This window comes from Silene latifolia, chromosome 9 (assembly GCF_048544455.1).
Source record: "Silene latifolia isolate original U9 population chromosome 9, ASM4854445v1, whole genome shotgun sequence".
Lineage (NCBI taxonomy): Eukaryota > Viridiplantae > Streptophyta > Magnoliopsida > Caryophyllales > Caryophyllaceae > Silene > Silene latifolia.
In genome coordinates this window covers 121087072-121100116 of record NC_133534.1, presented here as the reverse complement: position 1 = coordinate 121100116, position 13045 = coordinate 121087072, and the positions used below count along the sequence as shown (strand labels likewise).

The 13045-nt window shown below is 38.4% G+C and overlaps 1 protein-coding gene across 1 annotated transcript; it reads right to left on the bottom strand.

Moving 5' to 3' along the window:
* Window positions 1–12113: 12113 nt before the first annotated feature.
* Window positions 12114–12557, bottom strand: LOC141601527 (secreted RxLR effector protein 78-like). Its single transcript, XM_074421818.1, has one exon. The coding sequence runs from the start codon at window positions 12555–12557 to the stop codon at window positions 12114–12116; it is 444 nt and encodes a 147-aa protein (XP_074277919.1).
* Between the last annotated feature and the right edge of the window lie 488 nt (window positions 12558–13045).

Below are 13045 nucleotides of genomic sequence, written 5' to 3'. Positions count from 1 at the left end.
CTTATATTTTTCACCCATTTAGCTCCACTTAAGCCAAAACTTGCCTTTTTGACCCATTAGCTACATCCCAAACTGAGCCGCCTAGTCAAGCTAGTTCAGTATGTCCTTTGTGGTATGATTTTCCGTCTGCAGTTTGGCCCATGTATATATGATTGGAGTTGGTGGAAATAGAGGAAAAAGGAGAAAAAGAAAAAAAATTGAAAAAAATAAACAGAAAAAAATAAAGGAGAAAAAAAATAAAGAAAAAAAAATGAAAAAAAAGGTTGTTTCACGTAAAGAGAAAAATAAGAAAAATGAAGTTTGAAAATAATTGATTTGTTTTAGTCAATTCATTTAGACGGTGTTAAAAAAGGAAAGTTTGTGACCGTCTAACTCCTCCATTCTTATTCCATATTTTTGAGGAGATTGTGTATGACATTAGTGAAATGTGTGCCAAATGAAGGGCACTTGTACTTTATTTTTCAGTCAGTTGAGATTCGGATGGTTTTATATGGTCCTGTTAGGAACTAGCTTGACGCTTTTACCTCCACATTACCATAACTTGTTTTGCCTTTTCTCACCTGAACCTCACTATTCCCATATCTTTTGTAAGCCCTCGGCTGTGATGGACATTATTGGTTGGAGTGTGTGCATTAATACTTGAATCGTCTTTTCTTTTTGTTGCATGCATGTTATGTAGGACGCAGTTAGGTGAGTGACTGCTTTTCCTTCTCTCTTTTACATATAACATTCACCATTTGCTTCATGCGAGAAGAGTGACCACGTGAGAGTCCGATTTTGTTGGTCTTGCAAGGTCGATAGGTTGGCTATATTTCTGAACAGCTTATAACTCGTTTGCGTATTGACTGCTTAGCTATGACTGTTAATTTTTGTTGCATTAAATTGGTTCAAGTAGACAAGTTAAGCTAGCTCTAAGTTTTCATTTCCGTTCCATTAGTTGCATTTTAGTTTACTCGAGGACGAGTAAAGGTTCGGTTTGGGGAGAATTGATACGTGCATTTTATATAATCTTTTTAGCCTATTTTAGCATGTATTTCTATATACTTTCATACGGTTTATATTGCATTTTGCCCCCGAATTGGCTACTTTGGTTCGTTTTGTCCGTTTTGTAGAAATGAACGCGAAAGTAGTGGAATCGTACCATTTTTCGTCCTTTTTGCATGCATTTTGAGGAGACGGGATTTTTCGGAGTGAGTTTCTACATTGGAATGCGTGAAGGCACGATTTACGAGGCAGTCGGGCAGGAGATTGGGCTGATTTGAAGGAAGAATACTCGATCGAATAGTTTTATTACTCGATCCAGTGGTTTTTATAGCCTGGGTTGATCGATCGAGTGGATTTATACTCGATCAAGAAGTGCTGGAAAGTGGAGTTAGTCGATCGAGTAACATTTATGTTCGATCGAGTAACTTATCTGGAGTTTTACTCGATCGAGTGGTTTCAAACTACTCGATCGAGTGGCTTACGCTTTCGTGGGCTTTAATTAGGCCGTGAACTTGTTTTAGCTTTTGAACTTAGTCTATTTTCTATTTAAACGCAACTTTACTAGGTCATTAACATCGAATTCATTATCTATTATTTTTCAAGACTGCGTTGCTTTCATCCTTTACTGTAACTTTGCTCTCGGGGTTATTTAGCTCGGATTTTGTCGCTCTTTACGCCGGATTTTGCGATTGTAATCTCTTTCTCCTTTCTTAATAATAATCTCTCTTTCATTTACTTTAATTGTTCGTTTTACTTCCTTTATTTCTTTGCCCTAATTACTTTTATGCAATTTAAGTATCGTTTCATTACGTTTATTGTTAGTTCATTCATCTTTATTAGTTTTGGTAAAATTAATAGCGATATGAGTAGCTAAACTTGTTTCATGTTGGGATTAGGGGATCTACGGTAGAAATGTGACGATGTAGTGAATTAGTTAGATGAATTAATTGTGAGATTCTGTCACCATAGCAATATAACTGTATTTATCGACTTAGTTGAGTCCACGCTTCTGAGTCACCTTTTTAATCTGGTTAAATTTAATCCTGGATTGGAAGATTGGACTAAATAGACCTGTTATGAACAGTATACTACCCTGACGAGGACAGAAGTTAAGTTAGTGGAAGTTTAGGATAGAAAGTGGACCGAAAGGTCCTTTCCATATCCGTCTCGCAGTAATTTATCTAAGTTGTTTACGGTTGAGTCACTAAACTGCCGTAGGGAACCGAAATCCTGACATGTTCCCTCTCTATTGATAGTTTAAACTCATTTTCTGCCTTAATTGCTATTTTCTCTGCTTCTCTTCCTTTAAACCTTTAGTTTAGAAAACCAATTTAAACACCCCCCATTTTGTGACCAAATAGACGGACTCTTACAGATATCTTGCCTCCCTGAGGAGATCGACCTGACTTCCCTAGCTATATAGTTAGTTTAGTTAGTTATTTTTGATAGGTATACGACAGCCCTGACAATATATAAAGGTAATAATAATAATAATAATAATAATAATAATAATAATAATAATAATAATAATAATAATAATAATAATAATAATAATAATAATAATAATAATAATAATAATAATAATAATAATAATAAGAATAATAATAATAATAATAATAAAAATAATAATAATAATAATAATAATAATAATAATAATAATAATAATAATAATAATAATAATAATAATAATAATAATAATAATAATAATAATAATAATAATAATAATAATAATAATAATAATAATAATAATAATAATAATAATAATAATAATAATAATAGTAATAATAATAATAATAATAAGTTAGGGTAACAATAAATTAGTAAAGATAGTATGAGTAAATCCTAGTTATGGTAAGATTAATAATATATGATAATAATAATATTATAATGGCAATTATAATAATGATTGTTCCTATACTAATTAGGATAAGGTCAGTTATAATAGTTTCCTAATTGACCTCGTTTTCTCTCTAATCTTACACTATAAATACCCCCTTAAATCTGAGAAATAAATCACAAATTAAGTGGAGGAGCTTTAAGAGATGGAAGAAGAAGGAATTAACAAAAACCAATTAATCGACTCGAGGTAATTACTCATCTTAAATCAGTTTTATACTTAATTAAGCAAGCATCTTTAAGACAACCGTGTGACCTCTATAGACCATCGTATAACTCGAGATTTGGACCTAGAGCAACCTTGGACTGCCGAGATTCTGACCCGACTTTATTTGACCATCTTTGACCTTGCTAGGGTGGTTTTTGGGGCGGTTAAAGGTGGCTGGTCAGAGGGGTTACAAGTTTAGGTCGTGGGGGTTGTAGGGGGTAAGTGAACCCTTATTCAGCCGAGTCTTGACCTGGGCATGGTAGGGTTGTGATGGAGGAAGGTAGTCGGCCAGGTTGGTGGTGTTGGAAGGGTGGTTGGTGGTGGTTGGTGTTGGTGGTGGCCGGAAATCGCGAGAACAGGGGGAAGGGTTTGAGGGGTTGTTGGTGTCGTTTCTGGGAGGTTGTGGGCTGCAGTGAATGGTTGTGGTTAGTGATGGAACCACCGTGGGTCAAGGGAGACCACGATTGTGGCCACTGGTGGTCGTAGGATGGTGTGAGGAGGTGAGTAAGGGTGTGGTGTTGATTGTGTCGTGTTTTGAAGGGGGCTGTTAGGGCGGGGTCTCTGGGAGCTGCTGGTGGTAGTTTGGGTGGTCGTTTTGGTCGCTGGTGTTCGTCGTGGTGTTGACTAGTAGGTGGCAGGATTGGTCGGGGCTGATGGTGGTCAAGGAAGTCGTGAAGGACGGTTTTAGAAAGGGTAGTGAACAACGGGTTCGACGGAATTGTATGTGGATTGTGTTGTGGGATTTTCATGGGTATTTGGGGGAAGTTGTACGTGGGTTGGTTAATGGGTTGCGTTTTATTTATTTAAGTCGGGTTTTTATTTGGGTAACTCGGGTTATAATTGAATCGGGTTTTTAATATTGTAACCTTTAATAATTATAATAAATAAAGAAGTAGGATAATTAATTAAATAAAAGGAACAAATAAATAATTAAATTGAATTATGATATATTGACTAGGTGACAGTTGTGATGAATTATATTTGGATTGCTTTAATTATTTGGATTGCTTAACCTGCCTAATTGGAATCGCTTACCAGGTAGGGATAAATCCTACTCAACTTTTACTCGATAATGTTTGTTGTATGATTTACATTAAAGTGAATTGATCGTACGTGAATTGTGTTGGTTGATATAATCGTAATTGTTGGAAGAGATAATTATATTGCATATGTTGATTGATGATATCGTAATTGTTGGAAGGGTGAATTATATTAAATTGTGTTGGTTAAATTATAATGAGGTGACTTGAATTGTTATCGTTGATTGTGGATGTGGTTATTGTTAAAAGCTGTGTGACAGTCAGTTGAACGTTGTTGAGGGAGTTTGTACACTGGGGTGTTGGTAATATGTACGTTGTGAGGGAGGGGTACCAAAGTAAAGTGAGCGCGTTGTTAACGAAGGTGTGCTAAGTAAAAGGATGGAGCACGTTGTCGGGGGGTTGTGCAATGTTAAAAAGGAAATTGGATTGTTATCGTATGTTTTTGTTGTTTGTATTTATTCCTACTCAACCTCGTGGTTGACAGTGTATTCGTGAACACCTGTGGTGAACCGTTTTATGGGGAGCATATTTGACAGGTACTAAAGATAAGCTGACTCGGGAGCATTGGGATGAGAGTTTGACTTGGACCATAGTTGAAGTCTAGATCACATAGAAAAATTATATCACTTTATTTATTTCCGCTGCGAGTTGTAAATATTTATTATTAAGTTTTAGTTAGTAAAATTGTAATAAACATGTATTCACAAAGTTGTAATTTAATATACATTGGTTTGTTGTACTTTGTTATTCACTACCTTAGGAAACCGAGATGGTAACGCTCTCATTTACTTAGGATGCCTAGCTAAAGACTCCTGAATAAATGGGGTTGTTACATCTTCATTATCTCTCCTCAATGTGTTAAGGTCAGATGTTGAAGTGCTTCCAATTACTCTTGTTCTCCTCCTTTCTCTAGGCAAGTACCCTCTTGTTCTCATCTTAAAAGTAGATCTTGATGTTTTTCTTGTTGAAGATGAAGATATTCTTTGTAATTGAGATCCATCTTGAAACCCTAGGTTTTGTGGGTTTTTAATTTAGAGAGGTAAATGGGTGCTTTTGGTATGATTTGAGTCATATAGGAGGGTATTTTATGTTTTATAGAGGAAAGAAGGATGAGGTGTAATAACATGTGGGGTGGGTAGGAGAATGCATTTGTCAAAAATAGAAGAGAAGCGCGGGACGGAGACGCTCGGATCATGCTCGGGACGGGCGGATCTTCGCTTTGCCGAAAATTCATATGAGCAGACGGGGACGGGCGGATCGAGCTCAGGATGCTCGGATCTTCACACAGTACATCCTGAATTTTCCAACCTGTGTCAAGACGCACATATTTTCCTCAGAACGAGCGGATTCCTTCTGGGGACGCTCGGATCCTCCTAGGGACGTGCAGATTTACAAACAGCGTGAGATCAAAATTTTGAAGCATGCCAGGACGCGCGGATCTGTCTCAAGACGGACGCCTAATAGTCTGGGACGAGCGTATTACTGATGATCTTCCCAGATTCTGATATAGGGCGCTTTCTTCAATTCCATCTCTCTCAGGACCCACGTCCTAAGGCCAGGGTGTTTGGATCACTCTCTGGGACGCCCGGATCCTCGTCTGTTTCCATGGGCTCAGGTCTGCCCGTGGGGTTTCCTCCTTTTTGTTCTTCTTTCTCCTCATTTCATTTATTGGTAAAAGTGCTTCCCTATACTTGATTTGTTACATCCTTCATTTATCAAGGAAGATTAGTAACACTCCCTCACCAACTCTCATGTCAAAATCATGCATTTATGGAAATGCAATAAATTTAAAAATACAAGTGAGACGAGTGAGTATATTTACAAATGGTGGTTTAGAGAGGACTCCACCAGACTCTCTTATTGATGGTCTTTTCATGGCGGGAGAGGCTCGAGGCGGATGAACTCGACTTCTCCGATGAATGCTCCTTCTTAATACGTTTTCAATCGTTGACCGTTGACCTTCAACTTCTTCCCATCTTCCGACTTTATCTTAAAGTCACCATATTTTCCCACTTCGATGATTACATAGGGCCCTATCCATCTTGAGATTAAATTTCCGGGAAAGAGTCGATATCGGGAGTTAAATTGAAGGACTTTGTATCCCTTGTGCAAGGCTTTTTGTCTAATCCTCTTGTCCAGAAGCAATTTTGTCCTTTCCTTATAGATCTTTGCATTTTCGTAGGATTGTAGTCTGAATTCCTCTAACTATTGAATTTGCATTATCCTCTTTTGACCACTTAACTTAAGATCAAGGTTGAGAGCTTTGATTGCCCAAATGGCTTTGTATTCCAATTCGATTGGCAATTGGCACGCCTTTCTATAGACTACCTTATAAGGGGAGGCTCTTATGGGAGTCTTATAGGCTGTCCTATAAGCTCAAAGAGTGTCATCAAGCTTCATGCTCCAATCCTTATGGGTCTTGTGGACAACCTTCTCAAGGATTTGGTTTATCTCTGTATTCGAAACTTCAACTTGACCGCTTGTTTGAGGAAAGTATCCTAAACCGGTTCTATATTGAACACCGTATTTTGTCAAAAGAGATGTGAGCTTCTTTTCATGGAAATGTATCCCTCCATCAATAATGATTGCTCTAGGGACTCCGAATCTTGGGAAGATTACTTTCTTGAGAAGTTTAGTAATCGTCTTGGCGTCATCAGTTGGAGTAGCAATTTCTTTCACCCACTTTGATACATAGTCGACGGCTACAAGAATGTACTTGTTTCCTTGAGATGATACAAATGGTCCTTGATAGTCAATTTCCCATACATCGAAAATTTCTACCTCCAGTATTCCTCATTGTGGCATCTCATTTCTCCAAGAAATGTTTCCGGTTCTTTGGCAAGGATCACAATGGAGAATAAATTCCCTAGAATCTTCAAACATAATAGGCCAAAAGAAGCTCGATTGAAGGACTTTAGCGATTGTTCTTCGAGCTCCGTGATGTCCTCCATATGGTGATGAGTGGTATCCCTCTAAAACACCTTGAACTTCCCATTAGGGTATGCATCTTCGGTAAATTCCATCACTACACTTCTTGTAAAGATTGGGATCGTCTCAAAAGTATCTCTTCAGTTCAAACAAGAATCTCTTTCTTTAATCGTAGTTCAAGTTTGGGGGAAGAACTCTTTTAACAATGTAATTAACATAGTCAGCAAACCATGGTGTGGTGTGCTTCTCAAGTTGTGAATGGATGGCCATCAAAATATCATCGGGGAAAGAGTCATTGATTGGTGTCTCTCCCTCGCCATCATGGAATCAAATTCTTGACAAGTGATCCGCTACGACATTCTCGGCTCCCTTCTTATCTCTTACTTCCAAATCAAATTCTTGGAGTAGCAAAATCCATCTTAACAATCTTGGTTTTGCTTCTTTCTTTATCAAGAGATGCTTAAGAACACGATGATCCGAGAAAACAATCACTTTTGATCCAAGCAAATAGGAACTGAATTTGTCTAAAGCATGGACAATGGCAAGGAGTTCCTTCTCGGTAGTGTCATAGTTCACTTGGGCGGCATCAAGAGCTTTGCTTATGTAATAGATAGCATGCAAAGCCTTTCCTACCCGTTAGCCAAGAACCGCTCCAACGGCGTAGTTACTTGCATCGCACATGATCTCAAATGGTAGTTCCCAATTTTGTGGTTGGATGATTGGTGCCGAGATTAGTGCTTCCTCGATTCTATCAAAGGCGCCAACACACTCATTAGTTAATTCGAATTGGGCATCCTTAAGCAAAAGTTGAGTGAGGGGTTTCACGATTTAGGAGAAATCTTTTATGAAACGGCGATAGAAACCCGCGTTACCGAGAAAGCTCCTCACCCCTCTAACATTCACGGGAGGTGGGAGTTTCTCTATCACCTCAACTTTGGCCTTGTCAACTTCGATGCCCTTTTCCGAGATTAAATGACCCAAGAGAATACCTTCATTGACCATAAAGTGACGCTTTTCCCAATTCAAGACAATGCTAACATCCTCATATTTTTGCAATACAAGATAAAGGTTATGCAAACAAGAGTCAAAGTCTTTTTCGTAAATGCTAAAACCATCCATAAAAACTTCCTTTATGGTTTCTAGATAATCGGAGAAGACACTCATCATGCATCTTTGGAAAGTGGCGGCAGCATTACATAGCCCTAAGAGCATTCTCTTATAAGCAAAATACCTTAGGGACATGTGAAGGTAGTCGTGTGTTGGTCATCCGGGTGTATCGGGATTTGGAAGAATCCCGAATACCCATCAAGGTAGCAAAAGAATTTGTTAGAGGCTAACCTCTCAAGCATTTGGTCAATCAATGGTAGGGGGAAATGATCTTTTCTTGTGCGGAATTCAACTTATGATAATCGATACACATACGCCAACCGGTGATCTTCTTTGTGGGTATTAGCTCGTTTTTATCATTCGTTACCACCGTGGTACCTCCTTTCTTAGGCACCACTTGAATGGGGCTAACCCACAAAGAATCCGATATAGGATAAATGATTCCCGCATCAAGTAATTTCATACCCTCCGCTTTTACAACTTTTTTAATGTGGGGGTTTAGTCGCCTTTGGGCTTGAATGGTAGGTCTATGGTTTTCTTCTAGATGAATTCTATGCATGCAAAAATTGGGGCTTATTCCCTTAAGATCATCTAGACTATAACCTATAGCTTTTTTATGTTCTTTTAACACATCAAGCAAACTTTCTAATTGGTTCTCATCAAGCTTTTCATTAACAATCACGGGTTTGTTTTTAGACTCATTAAGGTAAGCATACTTCAAATTTGGGGGAAGGGGTTTTAGAGTTGGAGTTTGTACCTCACTTTCTACCATTGAAGGTTCAATAGGGGCATTTTCCATCTCCATTACACGTTCCATCCTCATGGCATATTCGACTTGTTCCTCAAGCTCCTCATACTCAAATCCCATGACATATTCGTCTAGCTCTTCGACTTGTATGGTATGATCTTTGGTTGCTTGTTCTTCTTTAATGGATTGTGATGCTTCCTCGGGAATGTCATTTATCAATATGGATTGCTCATAAGTGAGCTCTTTGTTAGCTAGAGCGGCTTCAAGGAGATCTACTTCTAATTCCCAATGCTTGTTTTTGGCCTCACTTGTTTCTAAGGCCTCCAATTCTTGCAAACAGTCTTTGATGAGAGTAGTACTCATATGGTCCTCTACACAACAATCTATATTGTCGATATTGCAAAGTACAATAAGAGAAAAAGGTGAGAAGTACCTTGAGGAAATGCTCTCCCTCAAGGTAAAGAAGGAAACAACTAAAAACAATTAATTAAAATAAAATCAATTTAACACCATCCCCGACAACGGCGCCATTTATGGCCCGGTTAAAACTCGTCGTCAAAAGCTACCAACCAAAACAATATTTATAACTTCACAAACTACTCTTAGTAAAGAGGTAAGTAAAGGTCGGATCCCAAAGGACGGGTATTGATGTAGGATTCTCAATTGTAAATAGCTATGTCTTAGGGTGTCACAATTTGGGTTTAGATGATGTGTAATATAAACTAATCAACAAATGAAAGTAAAGTAATGAAAGCAAAGCAAAGCAATTAAAAAGGGAGTTGTAAACAATTGATTAAAGGCACTAGGGTGTCATGGTTTCATAGGGGATTCATGGGAGTTAATCATATAAACATGTCCTCAATTAGATGCAATCACTTCTTGTTGTGATGGGATTGAGTTAGTGTATATCTTACAATCCCTAAGAAGGTTTGGATCCCGGAGCCGAGTCATCTAGACTGTACAACACCTACAAGTCGACTTAATCCTTCCTATTCAACCATATGCATGGTCTAATGAGGCTCGAGTTGGTTTATGTCTTACAAGCCTCATTGAAAAGAAAAAGGATGGTCAAAAAAATGCAAGGATTAATAGGCTCGCATTTCATCAAACATAACATGTGCATAGGTTGAAATCACAACAAGCAAGCAAATTAATTATGAAAACACATTAGATTAAGCATAGATCTATCCCCCTGTTTGTTTTCCCTAATTCCCCATTAACCCTAGCTAAAGAACTACTCACTCATGATCAAGTTTAGCATGCTAATAAGGTTATCAATCATACTGTGGACGTGGCCCACCTACAAGCCCACTTCGACGGTCTTTTTGAAAGCCACGCTTGGCGGTGTAAAAATGCTTTCGACCGGATCGTTTTAGATCGGTCGGTTTTGTCTCGGTAAGGGTCTCGAAACGATTAAAGATGTTCGGAGTCGCCATCAAGCATTTGTGGGATGCCTGGAACCCGTTCGAAATCCACTTTATACCTCGGTCAAATCAAAGCACAAAGCTGCGTTTGACATAGGTACTAAAGATAAGGAAATCGTCCCTCTTTAGCATCCTATCTCAAGAATGACTCTCGTACGCCCTGATAAGGTAGTCCACTATCCAAAGTTTCTGAGTAAGAGGTGAAGGTACGTATTGGGAAGCCCTTTAATCAGACACCCAATCCTGACCGCGTTAACGGCCTCTACTGATCGATCATGGTTGGTTGAATGCAAAAATTGATAAAACGGTTTAAATGCATGAATGCGCATCCAATAATTTAAACCTAACATGTGAGAGCTTTCTAAGTCGGTTGATTTAATCCAAGTATCAAGTATAAGATGTCGAGTTGGATTAATGATATTTTTTTTTTTTTTGCAAGAAAGGCAAGCCATATATTCATCCATTTAGGGAATAAAAAGGCAATCTTACAAAAGCATAACCAATATGAGTTTTTCAACTAGCTAAGTACCCCACTATTTCATCCTCCTTATGCGATTTAGATGCATACAATAATCTAATAATTACAAGGAATTGAACTTTCTTAATAATACCATCCACATTATGCTCCACTCCTTGAAAGATCCTAGCATTCCTTTCTTCCCAAATGTTATACACTACAGCACCAAGACACCCTAGAAACCATTTGGTTTTACAATGTTTACAAGTACGTCTATTAGCACCCCAATGTAACTCCTTATTGAGACTATTCGTACGCCGAGAAATCTTCATCCAAGAGAGAATGCCATGCCAAACTTCTTTAGAAAACAAACACTTAAAAAATAAGTGCTTATGATTCTCATTGTCCTGCTTGCATAAAACACAACGATTAACCAACTGAATACCTCTACAATTTAGCTGATCAATAGTAGCAAGTTTCTTCTGCATTGCTAGTGTTAGAAACACACTGTGCTTGGGTATAACTGCACGCTGCCAAATCACTTTTGCCCAGCTAACAGTATTCAGACATTGCCTGAACTTATCATACAGCAGATTTAGTTGCAACTTCCCCTGGTGAACACAACTTGCCATGAACTGTTTTGCACTTTGAATGGTCCCAGTATGCATCAACAACTCATCCCGACCTTGAAATCTTTGCGCCAACTTTCAGAATGAGTAGGCTTTGAGACTGCAGTCCAAATGCTCCCTGACTTAATGTTATATTTGAAATGCCATTCAAAACAGATGCTATCAGATCCCTGTCCAATTCTCATATCCATTTACCCAGAATGCATTTATTCCAGGCCAGTACTTCCTTAATATTGAACCCACCTTCCTGGTGAGGGGCACAACAAGACACCCAACTTTTCATTATCATTTTCCTACTCCCTTCCTCAGAATTCCATAGAAAATTCCTGCAAAACTTTGTAATTAGCTTGATAACTCCTTTAGGAATTAACAAAGTAGAGCACCACTATTGCTCCATGCCCAAAATAACCGAGTTCAACAAACTGATCTTCCCTACATATGAAAGTTTGTGTGTAGACCAGTGTTGCAGAGCTTTTTGGACTCTATTAAGTAGATCAGCAAACATGCTTTTGTTCAGTTTCCCATCATTCAAAGGTACACCCAAGTATCTAAAGGGAAATTCCCCTTCCTTGAAACCTGTAGCATGGAGAATCCCCTGCTTGATCTCATCCTGAACACCTCCCATATAGATATTGGTCTTCTCAGGATTAGCATACAACCCAGACATGCTAGCAAACGTATCTAGCTAATGCTTATGTGACAGCAGCAACAGAAGGAATATCACCCCTGACAAAGAGCATTAGGTCATCTGCAAAAATTAAATGGTTTAGTCTCATAGGTACACACTTGGGGTGGTATGAAACCTGAGGATGCTTGTGAATGTACCTTAGAGTACGAGATAAAATCTCCATGCTCATAACAAATAGGAAGGGGGAGAGAGGATCTCCTTGCCTCAGACCACCTTCACCCTTAAAAAAGCCAACTCTATCACCATTTATCTTCAAGCTGAACCATGTAGAAGTGATGCACCCTAGTATCCAGTTCTTAAACTTTTGGGGAAAGTTGTAATACTGAAACATCTTATCAATGAATTCCCATTGAAGGGAATCAAAAGCTTTCTTGATGTCCACTTTGATTAAGCATCTGGGAGAGATCCCTCTTTGTCCATAACCCTTCACCAAAGACTGGGTAAGCATGATATTCTCAAAAATATTCTTGCCTTAAACAAAACCACCCTCCTCCTTACCCACAATATGAGACAGATAAGGTTTTAGTCTAGCACACAATATCTTGCTGATAGTTTTATAGAACACTGTACAGCAAGCAATAGGTCTATAGTCCATCACAGTGGCCACTACAGGTTTCTTTGGAATTAAAGCAAGTAATGTGGTATTAGCTTGCTTTGACATTTTACCAGTTCTAAAGAAAGATTGGATAGCTTTGCAGAAATCCTTCTTAATTATCTCCCAGGATTTCTTGAAGAAATGGGCAAAAAACCCATCATGACCAGGACTTTTATTAGAGTCAATAGAGAACACAGCAGACTTAATTTCAGTTTGTGTGACCTCCCTGCAAAGCCCCTCCCAATCAGAAGTAAGAATCTTATCCCCCTGCAAATCAGTCATAGAATCACAATTGACATCCACCCTCTGACCTAGAAGCCATCTGTAATAGTCAACAAAAG

Coding starts and splice junctions, on each gene's coding strand:
- LOC141601527 (XM_074421818.1), bottom strand. CDS start 12,557: ATGCTTACCCAGTCTTTGGTGAAGGGTTATGGACAAAGAGGGATCTCT.